General features: G+C 46.0%; 1 protein-coding gene across 2 annotated transcripts in view; it reads right to left on the reverse strand.

The window, feature by feature from the left end:
* The window catches only part of SYNRG (synergin gamma), a 33,660-nt gene that overhangs the window by 4,155 nt on the left and 7,655 nt on the right, over positions 1-21,850 (reverse strand). The window contains exons 7-20 of one of the 2 annotated variants that reach the window (XM_058817644.1): positions 21,074-21,364; positions 20,140-20,367; positions 18,636-18,713; positions 17,734-17,930; positions 16,760-17,044; positions 15,269-15,396; positions 13,192-13,310; positions 12,934-12,996; positions 10,566-11,507; positions 3,342-3,899; positions 2,822-2,985; positions 1,918-1,971; positions 1,157-1,253; positions 755-903 (exon numbers count right to left, since the gene is read on the reverse strand). In XM_058817644.1, coding sequence (XP_058673627.1) covers positions 755-903; positions 1,157-1,253; positions 1,918-1,971; positions 2,822-2,985; positions 3,342-3,899; positions 10,566-11,507; positions 12,934-12,996; positions 13,192-13,310; positions 15,269-15,396; positions 16,760-17,044; positions 17,734-17,930; positions 18,636-18,713; positions 20,140-20,367; positions 21,074-21,364 — 3,353 coding nt within the window. The remainder of the gene's footprint in view (positions 1-754; positions 904-1,156; positions 1,254-1,917; positions 1,972-2,821; positions 2,986-3,341; positions 3,900-10,565; positions 11,508-12,933; positions 12,997-13,191; positions 13,311-15,268; positions 15,397-16,759; positions 17,045-17,733; positions 17,931-18,635; positions 18,714-20,139; positions 20,368-21,073; positions 21,365-21,850) is intronic. The other variant, XM_058817645.1, reaches the window with a different exon arrangement.

Raw genomic sequence — 21,850 nt, forward strand, 5'->3', positions numbered from 1 at the left:
CCCAGGGATCTGTGTCAGTCAATGTAAAGCACTCAAAAAGGGGTGATTCCCTAAGATAATGAGGTTTTCCATGGCTAAAGAAAGTGATTTTGGGCATTGCATCTCCTGCAGCACAAACCCCCCAAGGTATTCAATGGCAGGGTGGTTTTCCTGCCTTCCCTTTGTGTCTGTTCTGTGCCCCTCTCCACCCCAGCTCCTCTGCAGACCCTGCCCATGGATGCTCCTGCTCCAGAGGGGCTCCCCTCACCCCATCCCTGCCTGACCCAAAGCCCTGCAGCTCCTCCAGCCTCCCTGGGAGCTCTTCTGGCAGTGCAGAGCAGGGAAAGCTGAACCGAAACAAACTCAGGCACTTCCAAGTGCAGAGAGAAGGGAAAACAGTTCAGTTGTTCCTGTGTTGCTCCACAATTGTGAGCATTAAAGCCAATTGCAGGGACATTAAAGAACAAGACATGTCCATGTCATTCTGGCTCTGTAAAATGACTTATTTGGAATTTATTCAATTTGCCTCACTGGAGATGCCCACAGACACCCAGGATATCGCCTAAATTATTGAGGTACCAAGTAAGACAACATCATGTTTGTGCATAAATAACACTTCTCTTAGGGGATTTTAAACTGGCTTTTATAAATATAAGTTCATTTCCATTTTCCAAGACAAGAAACACAAACAGTCAACTCAGCACACCCTGCAAAGCCTCCTTAAATGAAATTATGACATTTGTTTTAGCAACCAGGCAGCTTGTTTGGGCCTTACCGTGAGAGCAGCCAGGGACATGAAGCTGATCAGGTTGTTCCACACTTTATCAATATCCTTCAGCAGCTGCTGCAGCTTCTCACTGCACACTGCAGTGGCTTTGATGCCCAGCTCCACCCTCTTTGTGACTCTGTAGACTTCAACAACCCCTGTGGATGTAAAAGAGGGGGGATTGCAGGGAATGCACTGGAAATGGCAAAACCAGAGAGGCACAGGAGGGGTGGCCATGGAGGGGCAGCTCAAAGCTGGAGTTTACATTTATTTGGCTGAAGAGTTCTTCATTATTCATATGCAGGCAAAGATTAGGATTTAAAATAATGCCATGTGGGGAAGAGTGACTCTATATTCCTGGTTTTTAGGGAAGGACTTTCAGTGCAAAGCACGTGGAAAGTGAAAACATACCCTGTAAATATTCCATGCCTTGGGCAGACTGGATGACTTCAGTGCACACAGATGAGCTGCTGATTCCATTTAAGGTGTCGTTGGCTTTCTTTATGACCTGGTGGGAATGGATTCCATAAAATGATGGGGTTTCTATCTTTGAATAATCATTACAAACAAGATTACCCCCAGCAGAAGCTGCTCTTCAGAAAAGGAGGCAAATTAAACAAGAAATGACTGCCACACTCCATCACATGTTTTATACACTCCTGCTTAAGCAGATCAGGGGAGAGTGTGAACATTTAAAACCTTAATGTATTCCCCCAATAGTTTCATTACCAAAATAAGAGTTTTAAGAGCATGCTTGCCTTGCTGTCTAATTTAATAAGAGCATTCACAGTTCGGGCTCTCTAGTACTCAGATGCAAAGGAGCAATGTTCAGGAGCACAGATCTGGCTGTGCAATATCCCCCAGCAGCACAGGAACGGTGCCTGGGCACAGCACAGCACCAGCTCTGTCCCTCAGGGAGCCCTGAGGAGCCAGGCTCTGGTACCAATGCCCAGTACTGGGACCCAAACAGGGGAGCAGCCCTAACCAGAGAGCTGGGATATTCAGGGAGAAGCCAAACTAATCCCCAGCCACAGGGAGAGCAGTGTGGGGTGCTCAGCTGAGGAGGAGGTGGCAGTTTTGGTTTAAAAACTGCAGTTCCCAGGGCTGATTGCCACACTTTGCCAAGCACTGAGTGAGGCAGGTGCTGAGGGAGGAGGAGGAGGCACACTCACCTGCAGGGCACTCTCCAGGCACCTCTGCCACTCGTAGGCATACCTCTCACTCTCCTGGAGCAAAGAGAAGCACAGGCTCAGTCTTGTTCCTACACCCATTTCTCTCCCTCTCTCCTACACAGCAGACAGGTATTTCAAAAGACTGTTTGCAGATCAGCTGTGTGAGCTTCTAACACATCTGTTCCTAATTTCTCCCCATTCTTTCAAGATTCTCTGTGCACCTGAACTCTAAAATTTTATTTCTGGGAGTGGGAACGAGTTTCAAAAGGAGAATGTATAGGGGTGGGTAAAAGGTTTCATTGCACACAGCTCCTCCTGACACATTTGTTCCAGTCTGTTGTTCTAGCAATGGGGATTAGCAGAATTTAATCTGAGTCCTTTTCCCATCTCTTCTCAGGATGAGCAAGAGAAATAACTGCCACGCAGCCAAAAAGCCATTCCCAAAGCAAACGCTCTCTGCCAGAGCTGGGATTAGATTTAAACTGTAACCAATTTCCAGTCATAAGCTTAGGCTGCAAGGTCAAGTGATTCTGTGTTTCAGACAACATCCTGTGTGTGTTTCAGACAACATTCTGTGTTTCAGACAACATCCTGTGTGTGTTTCAGACAACATTCTGTGTTTCAGACAACATCCTGTGTGTGTTTCAGACAACATTCTGTGTTTCAGACAACATTCTGTGTTTCAGACAACATCCTGTGTGTGTTTCAGACAACATTCTGTGTTTCAGACAACATCCTGTGTTTTCCCATCTCCCTTTAAGGACGTGAGAGAAGAAACCTCCAGGTTCCACTCAACATCCGCCTGCACCCAGACACATCTCACAGTCACACCATCCTCAAACAGGTAAAACCCCAAAGAGTGGGGCACAGAAGCCCCTCAGGGGTGTCCCAGGCTGCTCCTCACCTCCACCTCCCCCGTGAGGTCCTTGTACTTGTCCCTGATGACGGGCAGGGCTGGCTTCTCGCTCAGCGTGTTGGAGCGGTCCCTGAAGGGCTGCTCCAGGGCTGCCAGGGGCGAGCAGCGGCTGATTTCTCTGTCCCCCAGGCTCAGGCTCCTCTTGTGAGACCCTGAAATGTCAGGTTGTAAAAAGTTATTCCTGCACTCTGAAGATCCAGGCTGTTTAAAATGAATGGAGTGGCAGCAAGGACTGTCCCGCTCCTGCAGAAGAACAAATATTTGTCTTTACTCAGTGACTGCTGCAGATCTCCCCAAGTCCCTCAATTCTTACAGGTTTTTGGCACAACAAATATTTCCCTTGTAGAAAAAGACCTGCTCCAAATGCCACAGAAATCAATGAGAAGACTCAGGTCGTTTCCAGCAGCCTTTGGAACAATCCCCATTAGCTGATTTATAATTCAATTAGGAAAATCAGCCTTTGATGAGCCCACGCACCATGAGGTTCCTCCACCACAGGCAGACTTACCTTGCACAGACAGGTCAAAGGTGGCCAGCTCACTCCTGATCATCTCCTCACTGGATTTCACCTTGCCTTGGGAAGTGGCCACCAAGAAGTCGAACTTGCTGATTTTTGGTTTCTCACTTTGGAACTCCCCAAAGTCATCCGTGGCCTCTCTGTGCAGCTCAGGGGAGGCTCCAGCGGGGAAATCATTGCCCAGGGCTGTGTCAGCTGCTGCTGCATCCTGAGCTTCCGAGGGGAGCCTGGCAAAGTCCCCAAAGTCCCCGAGGTCATCGTCGCCAGGCCCCGAGTCCTTGAAGTTGGCGAAGGGCGCGAAGGGAACGTCCTGCAGAGCATCCTCGCTGGAGAAGGTGGTCACTTTGGAAACTGTGGTCATGGTGATGTTCTCTGAGCTGCCAAAGAAGGTCTCCTTCTTCTGCAGGACGGCGGTGGCGGCGCAGGGGAGCCTCCTGTCCCTGTCCCTGTCCTGCAGGTCCCTGTCGGAGCTCGCCAGGCTGCCGAGTGCAGAGCCACCACCAGCACCAGGACAGCTTCCAAACGGGCCGCCCTTAAAGTCATCCACATCTGAAACAAAGCCCCACAGTTAGGAGCTGAACTCCAAACCCTCCAACTCTCCACCGACCTGCTGAGAGCCTGGAGGAGCTGCAAGGACAAACACTGAATCTCTGTCTCGCTGAGGCTTGCAGCGTGCACAAAAATAACCTGGAAAATACCTGAGCATTTCATACAGAAATTTCTCTGCTCAATGAATCTAAGCCTTGACCTTTGAATGCTGCCTTACATTTTAAGCTGAAAGTCACCATACCACTATGGTAGTGAAGAAACACTAAAAAAAAAAAAAGTTTCTGGCCAGTCCAGGCTGCACAGATCACCAGTTGAGTTTTCTGGCTGCAGAATCTACAATCAAAATATAAATGTTACAACTCAAACACCTTTAATGAGTTATTTCATCTTATCAAATCCAACCACACAGAAGACTGGGCTGACTTTTCCATTCCTCTGATAAAGTATTAATACACTTTAATTTTATATTCATGCTTTGATACAAATAACATGTAAAAATGTGCTGCAAGGATCTGAAAAAGCCTAGAAATCCTGTTGGAGCTTATCAGGGCTCCTGCAGTGCTGCACGGCCGACTCGTCAAACTTCCAGGTGCCAGCACTGACAGGGACATCGCAGAGATCATGTTTTAACTGAATAAATAGTTTGTAAAAGCTAAGTCTAGAGAAAATCCAATTATTTCGCAGAAAGCTCCAAACATTTGTACCCACCTGGTGATTACATGGCCCAATAGGTTCTTCTCCCTGCCAGGGGCAGCTGTGAGATCAGAGAAGGATCTTTCACTCCAGACTGACTCTGATCCCCAAAGGCACCCAGAGCAGGGCTGGGCAGTTGGCATTAGAGCATCAGCCCCCTCCCCAGCAAACCAGCCCTCCTTGCCTACTTTTGGCATTGTTTTCCAGCAGGAACTGTCAGTTTGGGCTGCTCAGGGTCTGGAGGCTGCAGGGACAGCAAACCCAGAGCACAGAGAGTTTCCCTGAGCCTCCCTGGGGCTGAGACCCTGGTGCTGAGCAGGCTGGCACACTGACAGAGCCACGGGGAACGAGCTGAATTCCCAGCTGCGCTTCCTTCACTGCAGCCTCACCAGCCCGAGGATGAAACCATTCCAACAAACCATTTCTGCCTTGGTTTGTTCATCTCCCTGGAGGGGCACAGCAGGCCAGGCTCCAGGCTGCTTCCCAGGCATGACCCACATCCACGGCTAATGAAAAACCTGACCAACACATGGCACTGTTCAATGGCCACTGCTGTGGGTCAGTGAGGCACAGCCAGCCAGCCATCCATCCATCAGCCCCTCCTGGAGCTGCCACTTGTCCTGCCAGCACCCCAAACCCAGAGGGGAACCCTGCACACAGATCTCAGTGCCCCTGGAGCTGTGGATGAGCAGAGGGTGAGCGGAGAGATGGAAGCACCTGAGTGAAAGGAGCTCAGAGGGTTCAGTGATTTATCACCATACCCCACACACCACACGCTGGGCTCTCACGTTTTTGTTTGAGGAAGGGAAAGGAAAGCTTTGCATGAAAGAGAGAGCCAGCTGTAATTAATGCTGGGATCCTGCAAACAGCACCAGCTTCCCCTGACCATGTGCTGGCTCCAAAGCCCAGCACAGAGCCGAGCCTTGCCGTGGTTCTGGAGAGAGGGAGGAGAGCTGATCCCATCCCATCCCACCCCACCCCACCCCATCCTGCTGGGAATTGTTCCTTTGATAGCTGCTCAGATTCTGAGCTGCAAACACATCCCGAAGGCCCAGCTCAGGGCTCTGCTGATCCAAGCCTGCCCCGGGCTCAGGCAGGATCAGCAGCAGGCTCCAGGGGAATCCTGACTGACCTGCAATCAATAGGGCAGGGAGGCGGAACAACAGTTTAATTATTCACAAAGCAAGAGTCAGGATTCTCTGCCTGTGAATTCAGGCAGACATGAAACCTCTGAAGAGGTGCAAGGGCTCAGGTGAAATGTAATGGTTCAATTCTGTACATTTGATTGTTTTTTTCTCGGATAATTCCAGAAGGATCACTCCAGTGAATAAACCTTTTTCTATGAATATTATATTACTGGGAAAACACTGCATTCAGAGTCAGTGTTAACAGCTCAAGCAGTCCTAAACAATTTAGTGAGAATTACAAAAAATATGAATGTGGAACCCAAAGTCCAAGGTGCCTGATCATCACCTGGGGCCAGGTGCACCTGCAGGAACCAGCAAGGGAAAGCACTGGCTGCAAGGAATGCACAGCAGGATGAAATACAGTTAAAAATACTGTTATCCAGTCTCATCTAAAGGAAAGCTTCCCAGCCCTGATTTGAGCCAAGTATAATAATTTATTTCAACTACCAAGGATTAAGTTATGGCTGGAGGCAAATTACAAGCTGGAGCCTTCAATGTCAACAGTTTAATCATTTAAGGAAAACCCTTGACAGCATTAGTGCCTACCTGAAGGAAACTGAGACAGACAACTCAGGGACATTGGGACAAATTTGGGGATTTCAGCCAGCACAGGAGACTTTCGGGTTTTTGTATTTGAGTAGATATTAGAGTCTGATGAATAAACCTGGCTCTGGTGCCACGTTTTGGTTGTTAGGGTGACACAGGTGGCAGCTGTGCAGCTCTGCTCCTGCAGAGCATCAGTGCTGGTACCCTGAACATCCCCTGCTCCATCAGTGCTGTCACCCTGGAACATCCCCACTCTGCCACCCTGAACATCCCCTGCAGCCAGAGCAGCAGCCCAGGACAGGCTCCACCTCTCCCTGCTCCCTCAGGAAGGAACAGAAGGATGCAGAACAGTTTCATGCACTGCTGCAGCAACCTGGAAAATCCCAAGCCTGTTTCTCAGCTGGGCAAGCCTGGAGCAGTTAACAAAAAGGAATTATTCCCATTTGCTTTCTCTAAAGAATGGCGGTAGCTAAGGTGGAAAGCATCACGAATGCTGACTGTAAGGTAAATAACAGCAGAGAAAAGGCTCCAAACCTTGCGGAATTACAGGATTTGCTAATTATTTTGAAGTGATCATGCTCAACAACGTTTCACAGCAGAATAAAAGCCCAGAGCTGACACTGGGAGCTCAGTCCCACTGAGGCCCTTGGGAAGGCCATGGCAAACACATCCACACCCTCCCTGGCAGAGCCCTCCTGGATAAACCAGGGTGGATGAGCTCTTCTGTGTGCAGAATTAACCCAAATGAGGCCAAGGGAGTCAATCTGACTCAGCCTGGACAAAAACATCACAAATACAGCCATGAAGGTTCCTCTGCCTGCTCCAGGAATGACAGGCTGAACAAACACAAACTGCACCAGCCCTGCAGAATTAGGTCTCAGCTTTATATTCAAAGCTTTGGTTTAAAAACCTTCAGGTCTGGGGACACCTTGGGATCTCCAGAACCAAGGAGGGGTGTTATGTTTTTCTCCCTTTTTCTTTTTTTCCTTTTTCAAGCCTCTCCAGTTTGGTGTAAAGAAGAAAAGCCACATTCTGCTTCCTGAGCTGGTTTCTGCTCTTGTGGCAACTCCAAAACCCCAAAACAACATTTGAACTATTCCACATCTCAATTATTTTTAGCTTTTTCTCTTGTCTGCTAATTTGATGCTAATCCCAAGCTGTCAGTGGCTCAGGAGCTGGAGGAATGTGAAGTGACATAATTGCATGCCAAAAATTTGCAGCTGTCATTCATGTTTGAAAGTTTCAATATTTAAAAGGTATAACTTCCCAAATGGGAAATTTACTTTGGGGGTCTGGTTAACTCACTGGATTAGGTAAATAAATACCAGAATATTATTGAGTGGGCTTCTACTCATAAAAGTCTAGACAGCAACACAGTTTCAGTGCCAACTCACAGAAACAACCCTGCCACCACACATTTCCTCCACTCCATCCCCCTCAAGCACAGATCTTTGGAAAAATATTATTGAGGTTGATATGTAAAGATTCAGGAGGTCACAGGGAGGAAGCTCAAAGCACTGAAGAGGAGGAGAAGGAAGCTCACCCACACCCTGCTCTGCAAGAGAAAGGCTCCCACCAGCTCAAGGGGACACCAGAACCTTCAACTCTGTATTTTTGAGGGAGCAGAGATACATTGCTAGTTTGCAACAAATCACACACACCCCCACATTTTCAAAATATGCCAAGATAATATTTATTAACACAGCAGGACTTACAGATCACAAAAGATAGTGATACAGAGGAGCTCGGGAGGGCGGTATCAGAGAAAAGCATGCAGGTCAATACTTGCAGAAGAGAGATACCAAAGCAGATCTGAAAAGGCACATTCACACAGGAAATGTTTAGTTGAAATCAGACATTAGAAAAAGCAGCAAAAAAACCTGAAGTTGATTAAAATATACAGAGAATCTCCAGTAATGCCAAAGAAAAAGGAACTGTACAGGTGTGTGAGTGCAGCAGATAACCCTTTGAGGGTGCCTGGGGCAGGGCTCCTCTGGCTGCAGCCTTTGGCAGGAAGGACAGATCAGGCTCACCCAACAGGAGCAGGTGCCCATTCAAAAGCTCTCAGCTCAGAGTGAAAGGGAAATTTGGTGTAGAAGAAGCAGCCTGGTTCAACTAACAGCATGCAGCCAGCGCTCAAAGGGTTATAGCAGAAAACGCAGGAGGAATCAGGCAACATTAGTACAATCTACCTTCCACACACAGAGTTAGCAGCTTAGAGAGACTGGATCCCCTCTGGAGAGAGAAAATCTGGGAACCTTTCACCCCTCAAGAGAGCACAGGGCCCTGGCAGGGGAAGCAAGCCAAGGATTTCTCCCTGATTCCCAGCATCAGCACCTACCTGCCCGTACCTGGAAGCTACAAATGGCAAAGCTCAGAGCCCAGGGACCAACAGCTCCGTGTGGGCACCACGTCCCTGCACCTCTGTGCTGCTGCTGCTCCCCTGCAGCTGGGACACAGGGGCAGCTCCCCAGGACACTCTCCCAGCTCCCAGCAGGGAGGTGACCAAGGGATCCTGCCCCTTTCTGACGTTACATTTACAGATCGAAGGAAACGGTGAGGAAAAAAGGAAAAAAAAAAAATCTGCTTTTTAGCTTCGTGTAAACTGAAAAAAAGAAAAAAAATAAATAAAGGACTTGACCATCAGCAGTTCACAGCTTGAAATGCATCAAACACACAGAAAGGAACACGTGAGCACAGGAGTGTTTGTAGCAGTGTCCAGAGCACGTCCTGCTACCAAATCCAAACACTTAAATGGAGCTAAACTCTCCCTTTTAGAATAACATCTAACTTGGCACCATAGGAGAATACAGACTTGTTTAAGTTTAATAAAAATAGCTTCTAATTAATACTTCAGAGTTCAAAAGTTTAGCAACAAGCACATGAAGGGCTAACCCCTTTAAACAAACCAAAAAAAAAGAGGCTTTCCTGCCACAAACAGCAATTATTCACCACAGGTTGCTGTGGCAAAATCACACGTCCTGTAAAGAGCTACAGAAGTCAAACTACCACTAAAGAGGCTAGAAAAATATTAGGAAAAAGTGCTTTCAAACCCAAAGTAAACATTCAAGAATACACTGTTGGTGCTACGTTTTGCCAGCTCACTCAACTTGGAGTTTTCCCAAGCAGTTATATGAAAATTAAATGTCTTTGCTAATAAATTATTCCTGATATTTTATACCCTGTTAGAGAGTATCTTCCACATCGAAGTTGCCAACTTAATTCTCTCCCCTTCTTAAAAATATCATATAATGCAAAATTACAGTACTGTATATCTTTTCTCTACCCATATCTGCAAAAAATGGAAGAAATATTTCATGTGGAAATAACCAATTCTTGCAGTAGGAGCTTTTACATTTACAGTTGGTATGTTCCCCCTGTTCAGCCTTTGACTGCATAAAACTTGTCCTAGAACACAGTAATGTTCCCGTGTTGTTGAAGGCCACAGAACATTTAACTACAGCTTATCTCCTATGTATATATGAAAAGAAAAAGCAGGACACTTGGGAAATTTGTTTTATGATATGTGATCAGGTCAGAGATGGTCAGTTCACTCCCTCAGGAATGTTGTCATAAAGGGAAATTAAAGAAGGTGGAAACCTGATAAAGTGAAAGTCTCATGGTTTAAATTCAGGTCCAAGAGCTCCCAATCATGAGACCAGCACTTGCAGCCCCTTGGCACAATGATTTCCACGAGGGGTTTAACACTGGAAGGTGTGTGAAATACTCTAAACTGCAGTCCTGCAAAACCCTGCCTACCCAGAGTGAGCCCCACGGTAAGGGGAATACACTGCTCTTGGCGATTAGTCAGCTTCTCATTAACAGCCCCAATTAGTGACCCTTGGGAAGCGCCGAGGGGGAAGTCCCCAAGCCAAATGCTTTGTGGAAAACAAGAGATTAAAAGTGAGACTCTGCCATCATCTTGCTGACACAATGGAATGACACTGTTTGCACTGGAATATTTTCCACTCGAGTCCCTTAATGGCGAACAGGTACCAGTATGATGATGTTAAATCTCAAAAATAAACTGGCCTGGAGTTCAAACTGTTCCAGCTAGTTATATTTATAGTCTTCTAAGACAAAAACTAAAGAGTGCCCTGCTGAGGGGCCGTGGCTGGCGGGGACACACACAGAGGAGTCTTCCACTACTGAAAGACGAGTGCATAATACTGTAATTGAGCACAGAGAACACGGAATCTGCACCACCTACGTTACCAGAGCAATCTAACCAGTTCCTCACCTGCTGCTGGTGGATGCTGGCCACTAACTGTTGGCAAATCCAAAGAGCTATCAGACATGACATGCTTAAGATCTCCTCCCACATCAGCCAGTTTCATGTCAAACTGAACAGACAGCGCGTCTTCGGAGTCCTCCTTGCCCACGCTGCTGCCGCCGATGGAAGGCAGGTCCAGGGACTTCACCGAAGCAGAGTCTTCTTTGGCCTGCTTGAAAGCTGCCACTTTGTCCACCAGCGACTTCTCGGCGCCGCCGGAAGAGAACTTGGAGTGGAAGTCAGCAAAGTCATCGTCGCTCTTGGCCGAGGAGAGCGCGCCATCCTTGCCCTCCTCGAAGGGCGCCCCGGGGCCCTCCAGGGACAGCTGCTTGAAGATGTCGTACTTGGTGGGCGTAGCAGAGGTGGCAGAGCTCTGCCCACCCTTCGCTGTGCTGCCTGAGGAGCCAGCCTGAGCACCAGGGCTGGCCTCCAGCTTCAGTGCATTGTATTTGTCCTCGGGCTTTTGTTCGGAAAAGCCGCCGCTGTTGTTGAAAGCCATAAAATCTGCAAAGTCATCCTGTCCACTGGCTGATGCGCCGTTAGAAAATTCCCCAAAGAGATTGAACTCTCCAAAGTCATCAGCTAAGCTTGAAGTTTTGCTGGGTGCTGGCTGGGCAGAGGCAGATGGAAGGGGTGGAGGGGGAAAGGAGCCCGGCTTTGAGGTGTTGAAGGCAGGTGGGAAGGATGGCTGCTTGTTTTCTCCAGGAGAGGAAAAGAGCTCCAAGTCTGCCAGGTTCAAAGGGGTCTTGGCTTGTGTTGGCTGTTTTGGCTGAGCAGGCAGAGGAGGGAAGGGGGCAGGGAAGGTTTTGTCCTTGGAGGGTGGCTCTAACGGGGAGACGCTGTCAGCGGTTTTGAAATCTGTGAAACCATCGTCGGCTCCTGCGGGCTTGAACTCTGCAAGGTTCTCTCCTGGGAATGAAAACAGGGAGAAAACAACAATTAAACCCTGCACAACACACACAGCGCATTCACACCATGCAAGCAAGCAAACTACTCCATGCAGCGCCAGAAGGTTTTAGGCAAACTGTTGAAATGGAAGCCCTCGGGGTGCACACGGAACTGCAAACTCAACCTCCATGAGCCACACAAGTGTCAGGGGCACTGATTCTGCTCTGCACTCCAGCAAACACCTGATTCTCTCAAACAGCCCCAAAGTCATTTTAAACTCCCTTTACACCGAGTTAATATCAAAACACACCATGACAAAGGGATTCAAAAGGAGACCAATACTGCCTCATTTGGCTTCCATGCAAGTTGTTCTCCCCACCTCATCCTCTTCGTGTTTGCCAAACAATGAATGTAATTTTGAATTTCACTTATACCAATACAGTGTTTGCTTTTTATGGAAGCAATTCTTCCCTTCCTCCCTCTGAAATACTGCAGCTTTTTCAGGGGGGATCACCAGATGGCTGAGACAAAACCAACATGAGGTAAGAATGTTTTCATTGAATTTACATTCAATATTTTGGTGTGTTAATTTTATAACTTTCTTCTTTTGAACATGAAAACATTGTTTAACCCATTCACCAGCACATACATACTTGGACTACTTGTAATTTTAAAGTATTGATGCTTACTGTAAGACAAGTGTCCAATAAATAGATTTTTTCTGTTTTAGAAACACACCACTAGCATTTTATTATTAAGCTACCTCAGTGTCACACTTTAAAATCAGTTTAACCAAGATTTAAAAGAATACTCTTAGTGATGGCACTACAGGACCACAACTACACCTGACCTTTTATTCCATTCTCCCTCCCCTCCAAACAAATTCATTTGGCTCAGCAACAATATAAATATTCCTGAAATTGCTACTCATTGATCAAAACTGCAACAGCACAGCAAACTCAACTTACTGAATAATTGCAAACTTTTCCATTAGAAATGGAAGCTGGTGAAAGGGTTAAGAGTGGTCAGACTTTGAAAGCAGGCAAATACAGCAACTTTCTATATTTTAGAACATGTACAGAAAGAGATCAAATGTTATTTCATTTTACTGCAAGCATTTAATCCTGAAGAGGTTCCAAGCATGAGAAGCTCACAAAACACCACAGGGGCTTCATAAATGAATGACTCCTTACTTAAAACAAATTCCAACCACATCATTACTTTAAAATAAAACTCAGGAGCACCCAGAGGAGATGCCAACCTCCCAGAAATACCATCAGCACGTTGTTCCAATAGGATATTGCCCTGCTTTTACAAGACACTTCCTACCAAGTTTTTTAGAGAAGCAGCAGCACCATTATTTTAGAATTGCAGAGACGGAAATTCTGCAGCTCAAAGAGAAATGCTCCAAATGATAATGAAAACCCAATAAAGGCCCAGTGCTTACCCAAGTATTTGCTTTCTGCTGGTTGCTCTAATTCCCGGAAAGCGCTGTACTTGTCCCCTCCGTCTAGAGAAGAGCAGAAAAGAAATACATTTACACAGAGAAATGAGGAATTCATACAGCAAAATGAGGAATTCATACAGCAAACGTTACATTAATTGCTCTGATTTTTTAAAGATGAATATCTTGTCAATGCCAAAAAGAAGATATATGAAATTGTACAAGAAATTACTCATAGTGGTTGTGTATTTGTCCTTTTACCTCCAAAAGCAGCTGCACTCTCAGAAGGCTTCTCAGCTGCCATTCCTTTAAACACAGCATATTTGTCAGCTGGTGAAAGTGGCTTAGTACCTGGGAGTGGCATTAGTAAAGAAGGAACACTAAAAACAAAAAAGATAAAAGCAAAGTTCCTTAATTGATCCATAAGAAATCTGCATTTCCAGGTTTTATTTAATGGAGCCTCTTATTATGCCTACACAATTTGGTTCCTAAACCTAAGCTTATGCCTTAATGAGTGTTTAATCCAGCCCCTGATGTAAGTGACCTCAGCTGGGTAAATTCCCACTTTATCTCAACTAATTATATTTCTTTGGTTCAAAGTCAATTTGCACCATTCTTGATTTTAATTTCTATCAAAACTGTGAACAGAACACTCCAGAACTTTATACCAAGCAATCTGTAGCCCAGGAGAGAACAAGCACACAGACACACCCCAGGAACCACTCCCGCTTAATTTATTCCTATGAAAATTCCCCCTAATAAAACTAGGTACAGTAAAGAGTTAAAACTGCATGAGATTTTAACAGCTCCATACTTTCAGCTTATCTAATTCTGATTATATCTCATTACATATTGTAAAATTAGGATAATAAAGTGGGATCACTGTTCAAAGGAAGGAAAATAATAACTCTGAATTTTTGTCAGTGCCAATCAGGTATCTAGTCAGCAAAATAAGGATTAGTGCACAGTTACACAAGCAAGTCTTTTTGCATAAACACACTCTATTTTATCCACTAAAACCACCACAACAACCTAACACCTTGTTAGCAAAGGCTGGAAGATTTAGGAGAGAGCTTTGCCTGCCCTCCACACAAGCCCTGTTATCAGACCTTGGCAGCTCCACACAACAGCATCCTTTCCATATGAATGATGCATTCTACCTCCAGTTTGTGTCACTCACACTGGAAACCTGAATGAATTTCTATTGCATTCTTCAGCCCGGAGCAAGAATCTTTCCAGAGCCATTTAAATCTCCTTATCAGCAGCCTACAAGCAACACACAAACCAAGCACTTGCACACATGTGCTGATGCTGGTCTGTGCTGCTTGCAGGCAGACAGTGCAACGGCAAAAAAACAGAGCTTATGGTAATATAATTAAATTTCCCATCCCTGCAAAGCAGGCTATTAGATATGCAATCTTGGCAAATGGAATGGTTAATCAGCTGTACTCCACAGATGGCTTTTTTTAAAATAAAGCTCCATAAGCAATTAGATTATAGCTCATTGTAACATTTTGTTCAAAACTGAACGCTTTCACAACTAAATAAAGAAAACTGCTGCAATGAAAAAGAAACACCATTTTCTGAAATATTTCCTTATGATCCTCTACTTCCCATTGTGCAACTAACAAACAGTTTTCTGTCAAAACTTTCAGTAACAGATTAGCCTCAGCTGCAAAACGACATCTAACACAAGATATACTTAAATCAGCATCTTCAGACCCATGTGGCATTGACTGACATCCCTGGGAGAGTCCAAGGCCAGGCTGGACAGGGTTTGGAGCAATCTGGTCTAATGGAAGGTGTCTCTGGCCCATGGTGAGGGTGGAACTGATTATCTTTAATGTCCCTTCCAAACCAAAACATTCTGGGGTTGTATTTAAAATTATATAAAATATAAAATTCTATTTCTTACACAGAAGCATAAGAGAACAATTGGGTTGAGCATCCCCCTTTGATGTCACTGCTGAGGGAGCACCTGGTAATCAGGGCTCACATGGAATTCAGAGCTCTGTTTGCCAGTAAGAGCAGCCAGCTCCTACCCAGAAAATATGTCTGTCTACAATCAGACACCTGGGAGGTGCACAAAGAGGAAAGAAGGGTGAAATTTTGTAGTCTTTGTAGACCTTGAAAGGTCGACAGTAAACTATCAAAGGGAGGAAACATGTTTATTTATTTTGTTATACAAAACCTGCCTGATCAGGAATTACATCTTGTCTCCCAAAGGAAAAGCCAGGACTGCTGGAGTCTGAATGATGCTTCAATTGAGATTTATAGTCAGGTATCCAAAGTTCAGGCACTGGCCAGAGAAATGACAGAAACACCAAGGACCTGGTACCTGCTGCGGTGCTGTGAGCTGGCTGCTTTGGCTGCCTCCCCCTGGAAATCAGTGAAGGAGTCATCCAGGGAGCCAGACTTGGAGGCATCCTGAAACTCCTGGAAGTCATCATCTTCTGGTTTTACTACCTGAGTTACAAACAACACAAGAATTGCTACGCTGCTGCCTCTTCAAACTGTCACACAGCAAGAAAGCAGCTTGGAGCAGTGTGATTAAGAGGGGAAAAAAAGAAGGAAAAGAACATTTCAACACCAGCATCATCAGCATTTCCACCTTGTCTGCACCTCACCCTACTCAAACACACACAGGATTACAGGGAGCGAGAATGAACAATAGTTCATTATTTCACAATAAATGTCTTATTGATCATAGCCCTGTCATCTTTTAATACAAGACAAATATTAATAATTTAAATCAGTGGATAATTTAAAATTAATAGCACCACAAAAATATTTTCTGAAGGATGAAGCATGTCTGCAAACAGCAAATTTATCCCCCACGATTTACCTTTGTAAACTGAAGGTTTTCAGTGTTCTCAGCTGCTCCTGAAACTCCTATTTTACCAGCTATTAGAGTCTGCTGCACAGTTTAACCTAAAATTCCATTTCATGTGCGTTACAAAATCCTAACTACAACTAAAATCCTCTTTGGAACACAGAACACTTTTGTACCTCTTCTAATGCCACCAGAAAGAACTGCAAAAATAAAAGAACGCCTTTAGCGGCACTTCACATTTTCAGACGTCACATGCTGGATTTCAGCTCTGGTTTTTTTGTGCCATTTACTTAAAACCTGTTGTCATATAAGTTTGGAAGTGCCAGGCTAATGTCCCTTGCAGGGAAGGGGTTTGCGGGCAGGCAGGAGCTCACCTGGCCAGGCAGGTAGAAGGCACTTCACATTTTCAGATGTCACATGCTGGATTTCAGCGCTGGGGATTTTTTTGCCATTTAGTTAAAATCTGTTCTCATGTAAGTGTGGAAGAGCCAGGCCAATGTCCCTTGCAGGGAAGGGGTTGTTCTCCCCATGTAAGTGTGGAAGAGCCAGGCCAATGTCCCTTGCAGGGAAGTGGCTGCTCTCCCCATGTAAGTGTGGAAGAGCCAGGCCAATGTCCCTTGCAGGGAAGGGGCTGCTCTCCCCATGTAAGTGTGGAAGAGCCAGGCCAATGTCCCTTGCAGGGAAGGGGTTGTTCTCCCCATGTAAGTGTGGAAGAGCCAGGCCAATGTCCCTTGCAGGGAAGGGGCTGCTCTCCCCATGTAAGTGTGGAAGAGCCAGGCCAATGTCCCTTGCAGGGAAGGGGTTGTTCTCCCCATGTAAGTGTGGAAGAGCCTGGCTAATGTCCCTTGCAGGGAAGGGGTTGTTCTCCCCATGTAAGTGTGGAAGAGCCAGGCCAATGTCCCTTGCAGGGAAGGGGTTGTTCTCCCCATGTAAGTGTGGAAGAGCCAGGCCAATGTCCCTTGCAGGGAAGGGGTCTGCAGGCAGGCAGGAGCTCACCTGGCCGGGCGGGTAGGAGGGCAGGAAGGCTCCGGAGGGCTGTGCAGGAGCTGCTCCCGCCGCAGCCGGGGCCGGGGCCGGGGCCGGGGCCGGGGCAGGGCCGGGGATGCCCATGCCCATCACGGAGGGCCCCATGCCCAGCCCCACGGGGGCCGGCGCGGCCGCGGGCAGCAGCGGGGGCTGGCTCACCCCGGCGGGCAGCGGCACCGGGAAGCCGGACAGGGTGGGGACGGGCGCGGCCGGGAACTGGTTCAGCACGTCAGGGCTCACGGCTGGGATCCCTCTCTGCAGAGACAACGAGCACAGTTATTCCAGGGGCAGGGCTGAACAAAGGCTGCAGTGTGCTCTCAGCTCCAGCCTGCAGCTCCTCGTGCTGAAGCCAACTACGAGCAGGGCACTGCTCAAGCTCCCAGTAAACCTCCCACATCCAAATGTGCCAACAGAGTCCACGTAAGGGAATTATATTCAACACAGAATTACTGAAGTAGGAAAAGGCCTCCAAGGCCATTGAGTTAATCCTTTGACCCATCCTGTCACCCAGCCCAGAGCAATGTCCTTCCTTGGACAGCTCCAGGGATGGGGACTCCACCACCGCCCTGGGGAGCCCCTTCCAGTGCTCAGTAACAATTACCCTTTCCGTGAATAAATTCTTCCCCATGTTACATCTGAAACCCCCTGCCACAGCTAGAGGCCATGTATTCTTGTCCTGTCGCTCGTTACATTTGATATTACATATATATATATATTCAGGAGTTTTGTAACTATATCTGAGAACTTCAGTTGACACTAAAGGAAAGAGTAACTGAAATATAAGCAATGAAATTGATAAGATTATAAGCCCACTGAAGTGACAAGGGCAGTTTCCCTGCTGCACTTGAACAGGAGCAGTGTTTTACAGAGCTGTGCAGTGCCTGGCCCTCAGCTCAGGGGCTCAGGTGAGAGCACACCTGGGTCACTGCTGTCATAGAGCATACCTGGGTCACTGCTATCATGGCCAGCACACAGTAGAGCTCCTCCTTGGTGAGCTTCCCGGGCGTGGTGCGGTTGGCCAAGGCCCAGATCTGCCCCAGGGTCTCCCTGGGCAGTCCTGAGGACATCAGGATGGGGTAGAGCTTGGCTGTGTCGATCCCAGCAGGAGTCAGAGTGGTTTCTAAGATTTTCTTATACAGCTCTGTTGTGAGGGAGGCAGTGTTAGACAGTGACAACTGCTCTTTTCAAACATTATTGCTTTTTTATGTTGTCTCAAACTCATGATATCAAATCAGGAGCACTCAGTGTAAGGTAAGGCAAGAGCATTCTGGCACTGTATTCTATCACCATGTTTCATCTAAATGTGTTATTGGATGGTCTTTACAGACAAGTTTAACTCAAGCAGAGAAATATTCTATATGAAATACACTTAGTGCTGCATTTCAAACCACATTTCTTTAATGAAATTGCAGGATAACCCATATAAAAAGCTAGCTGTAAGAGCCTTATGTACTTAAACCTCAGTGTAATCAATATTTACTACAGCAATTCATTTCCTATTCACTGTGTTATTTACACATAGAAGACAAATAGCCTTCAGAAATGAGCCTGCCTAATTACAAGACATGCCAAAAACCAGAATACCCATGAAAGCAGCATTATCAGCAATGCATCCTCTGCTGGGATAAGCTGCTGCCATAAATGTTTAATCTAGAATTTGTTAACATGCTCAAATAAAACCCCTGTTTCTTCAAATGCAGATAAGACACCATAAATATGTAACATATCAAAGATCCAGGATTCTATTGATGAGGGAATAAGGCTTTGATCAATAAGTGGCCATGCAAGCACAGGCACACCCACACCTTGCACTGCCCACCTGGCCAAATGCTCCTGGATGCTTTACCTGGGACCAAGCTGTCGTTGTAAATCCAGGGAGGCATCATTTGCTGGATGGGGTCCTGGGGAGGGAACACTCCAACTCCTAAAGTATTCCATTCAGGAAGAAAAACAGTTGTGTTAGGACACAGAGCACAGCGATCTTAGAGGCTACACCACAGCTGGTCAGCATCATTGAGCATTTCAGGCAAAGATTTCAGATAGGAATCACTGTGCTCAGAGGAAAAACAGATACTGCAGGAATATGAAATAATAACTAGAATGATGTGGCAGTAATAGATTATAGTTATATATGTAATGAAATAAGGAGCTCCTCACGTGCCTCCCTCTAAAATGCAGATGTACAGAACCTAAAGTCTCACTGTCTTCAAGTTTCACAGCAGTTCTGTCAGAACAAATTCAGCTTCCCATCAGCTCCCTGCTATTAGGGGTATTTGTGGAATAAATAAATCCATACCTACCATAAACCCCTCAATGTTCCCCCAGAACATCCTCCACTGGAAAATGCTCAAACAGCCCAGGGACTGAACCTCAGCAAGATCATATCCCACATGCACAAACCTGTATCCACTGCTCCCAGTCCGCAGCTCCAGGGGACACCACAGCCACCTTCACTCCTACAGGCTTTTGTAACATCATCTGCCACACTTCACCCCCCAAAAATTGGTTATTTCTTTCTCCACTATGGGGACTCTTCCCCTCAGTCTCCCTGAGCAGATTTTATGCTCATCTTGGATGGAGCTCTGACCAAAATCAGCATCACTTCAGATTTCATTGTCTTTCTCAGTACTCTTGCATCTCATCTTCCACATGGATTCCCTCTTGACTGAAGTCTAATTTCTAATTATCCCACAACCCCAAGCACATTCTTGTATAAGCAATTCCTTTCATTTCAACAACCAAGTAAAATAAATTTGCCACTTCCTCAGATCTCATTATTTTTCGGTTTTAACCCCCCTTCCATACTGAGTCTACAGTTTTAACAAAATCCAAACTGGAACAAAGCCTTGTTTTAAGATTTCCTCTAGACCATCTTTTGAATATTCAGGTAGTTTTAGACATAATGTGTATGAGCAGCAAATACTTGAGAAACAAGTATTAACTAGCTAAGAGTTTTAACCTGGCAAGATTTTATCCCCTCAAGGTTAAAAGATTAAAACCCACCATGACATTGACCATCTTTAGTGGTAAGTTTCCCTGAACAGTTTTTTTTAAATATCTTCAGACAGCACAACTTCTTTTTCCCCAAGACAGGACAGAATATTTTAAAACAGTGAACCTGATTAAACAAACATGTTAAAGGTAATTACAACAAAAAACTCACATGGAGAAAGTTCAGAGCAAAATCATGGCAGTTACACTTTGAGCAAGGAGCAGGAGGCACTGACATATTATTCAAGCAGGCGTTCAGAGCAAAATTACAGGGTTGGCCTTGGAATTAGTGAACAGAGCGTTAGCACCAAGCAGCATCTCATTAGACTGAAATTCCGTCAAATGTTTGGATTGCTCACCACACTCTTCAACTGCTCTGTTTTGTTCTGAAGCCTTGTGCACCTCTGCAGCAGCACTGGGACCACTTTCATGTCCACCTACAACATCCCAGTCACTGCTGGTGGGACTGGGATGGGCTTGGCTTGCAGCCGAGGCTTTGTGCCCAACTTCGGACGTTTTAACTTTGGTTTGCTCTTGTTCAGATTCATCTGAGCCATTAGCTAAGGCTTTCTCCTCCAAGGAAGAGCCTGAATAAACAGCAGGAGGAATTATTTATACTTTGTTATGAACTGCCCAGACTGCACTTGCACACTTTTGGTACCACTGATGAGTTAGAGATGATCAGCCCCAGCTCAGACCAACAGCACCACCCTCTCTGGACATTTCAGAGCCTGGTTCTGCCCTTCATTTACCACAAACACAACAAACTCAACAAGCAAAAAACAAGTAAGAGGAGGAAGACACAAAGCTATTTCCTGCGTTAGGGTTATTGTTGTGTAATCATCCAGGCATCAGGAGCACAAGTGCCCAGTATCTACTTACATCTCCAAAATTCATGTTCATCTCAGCAACATCCCTTCAGCCTCCAAGGGAGAAAGCACACAAGTGCTCCACAGCAGCATAATCATTATTTCATATACCACCATCTCAACTGTGACTTTTTCTACCCCACAGATTTAGGGTGATGCTAAAACACAAGATTTAATTCACCTAAGATCAGGTATGTGAATATCTAGCAGTATTTGGATCCATACATGACTTGATTTTACAGGCAGCTCTAAGGGAAGCAAGAAGAGAACTTAAATCATCTTTTCCCGTGGATCAGCAGGTTTCTGCTTAATTGCCTAAATTTTTTTTTTCCAGCCAGACTGAAAAAAAAAAACCCCAACAAATTAAGTAAAGAGTTTGTGTAGCTCAGAGGGTGACATGTAAAAGAAGATACTTTAGAGTTACCTGTTTTATGGGTATTGGATGGAGATGCAGAGGTAGGAAAATAAGGAACCTGCCCAGCTGTACCATGCAGGGTGGATAGCACTGGAGCCTGGGCTGGAGGGACAGGATGGAGCACAGCCCTCTCTGAAAGCAGCTGCCCAGCCTCAGTGGCAGGATGGAAAGGCTGAGAGGTGGACTGAGGCACCAGTTTGGGGGTTTCAACAGGCCCTTGCATAAAGTCACTAAATTCTTCATCATCGAGAAAAGCAGAATGGGAAACAGATACAGCACAATGGGATGGTGTGGGATGATCTGCAAATGGAATGAACACACAAGGCAAAGTGATGAGGAACAGGGGTCATGGGTGGGAATGTGGAAAAGTGGCAAACACTGGGAATACACAGCAAACGGGTGAGGAGGAGCAGCGTGGAGTCCGTGTGCTGACACGTGAAGGGTGTCACTGGCACAAGGTAAAACTGAGCAGCCCCTTCCAACCACACATCTTCTCTCCCAGGTTTTAGGATGTGAACACTGAAAGCTGGTTCTTAACACGTGCTGTGAAAGTATTCTGTCTGTCTTAAGCAGACAGGGTTAAAACAAATCCAGAGGTAATATTTCAAACTGGACATAATGGGGTCTGTCAGGGGGACATTCTCCCTCAAAGGAATGTTTTATCCACAGAAACTCAGCAATGTATCATGAAGTACAAAAGAAATGTCTGCTCATGTAGACAATTTTCTGCTTGATCCCTTCCAGTGTTACCCATTTTAACAGAACTGGTGAAGGACAGGCAAATCT

The sequence above is a fragment of the Ammospiza caudacuta genome, chromosome 20 (assembly GCF_027887145.1).
Source record: "Ammospiza caudacuta isolate bAmmCau1 chromosome 20, bAmmCau1.pri, whole genome shotgun sequence".
NCBI classification, from domain to species: Eukaryota; Metazoa; Chordata; class Aves; order Passeriformes; family Passerellidae; genus Ammospiza; species Ammospiza caudacuta.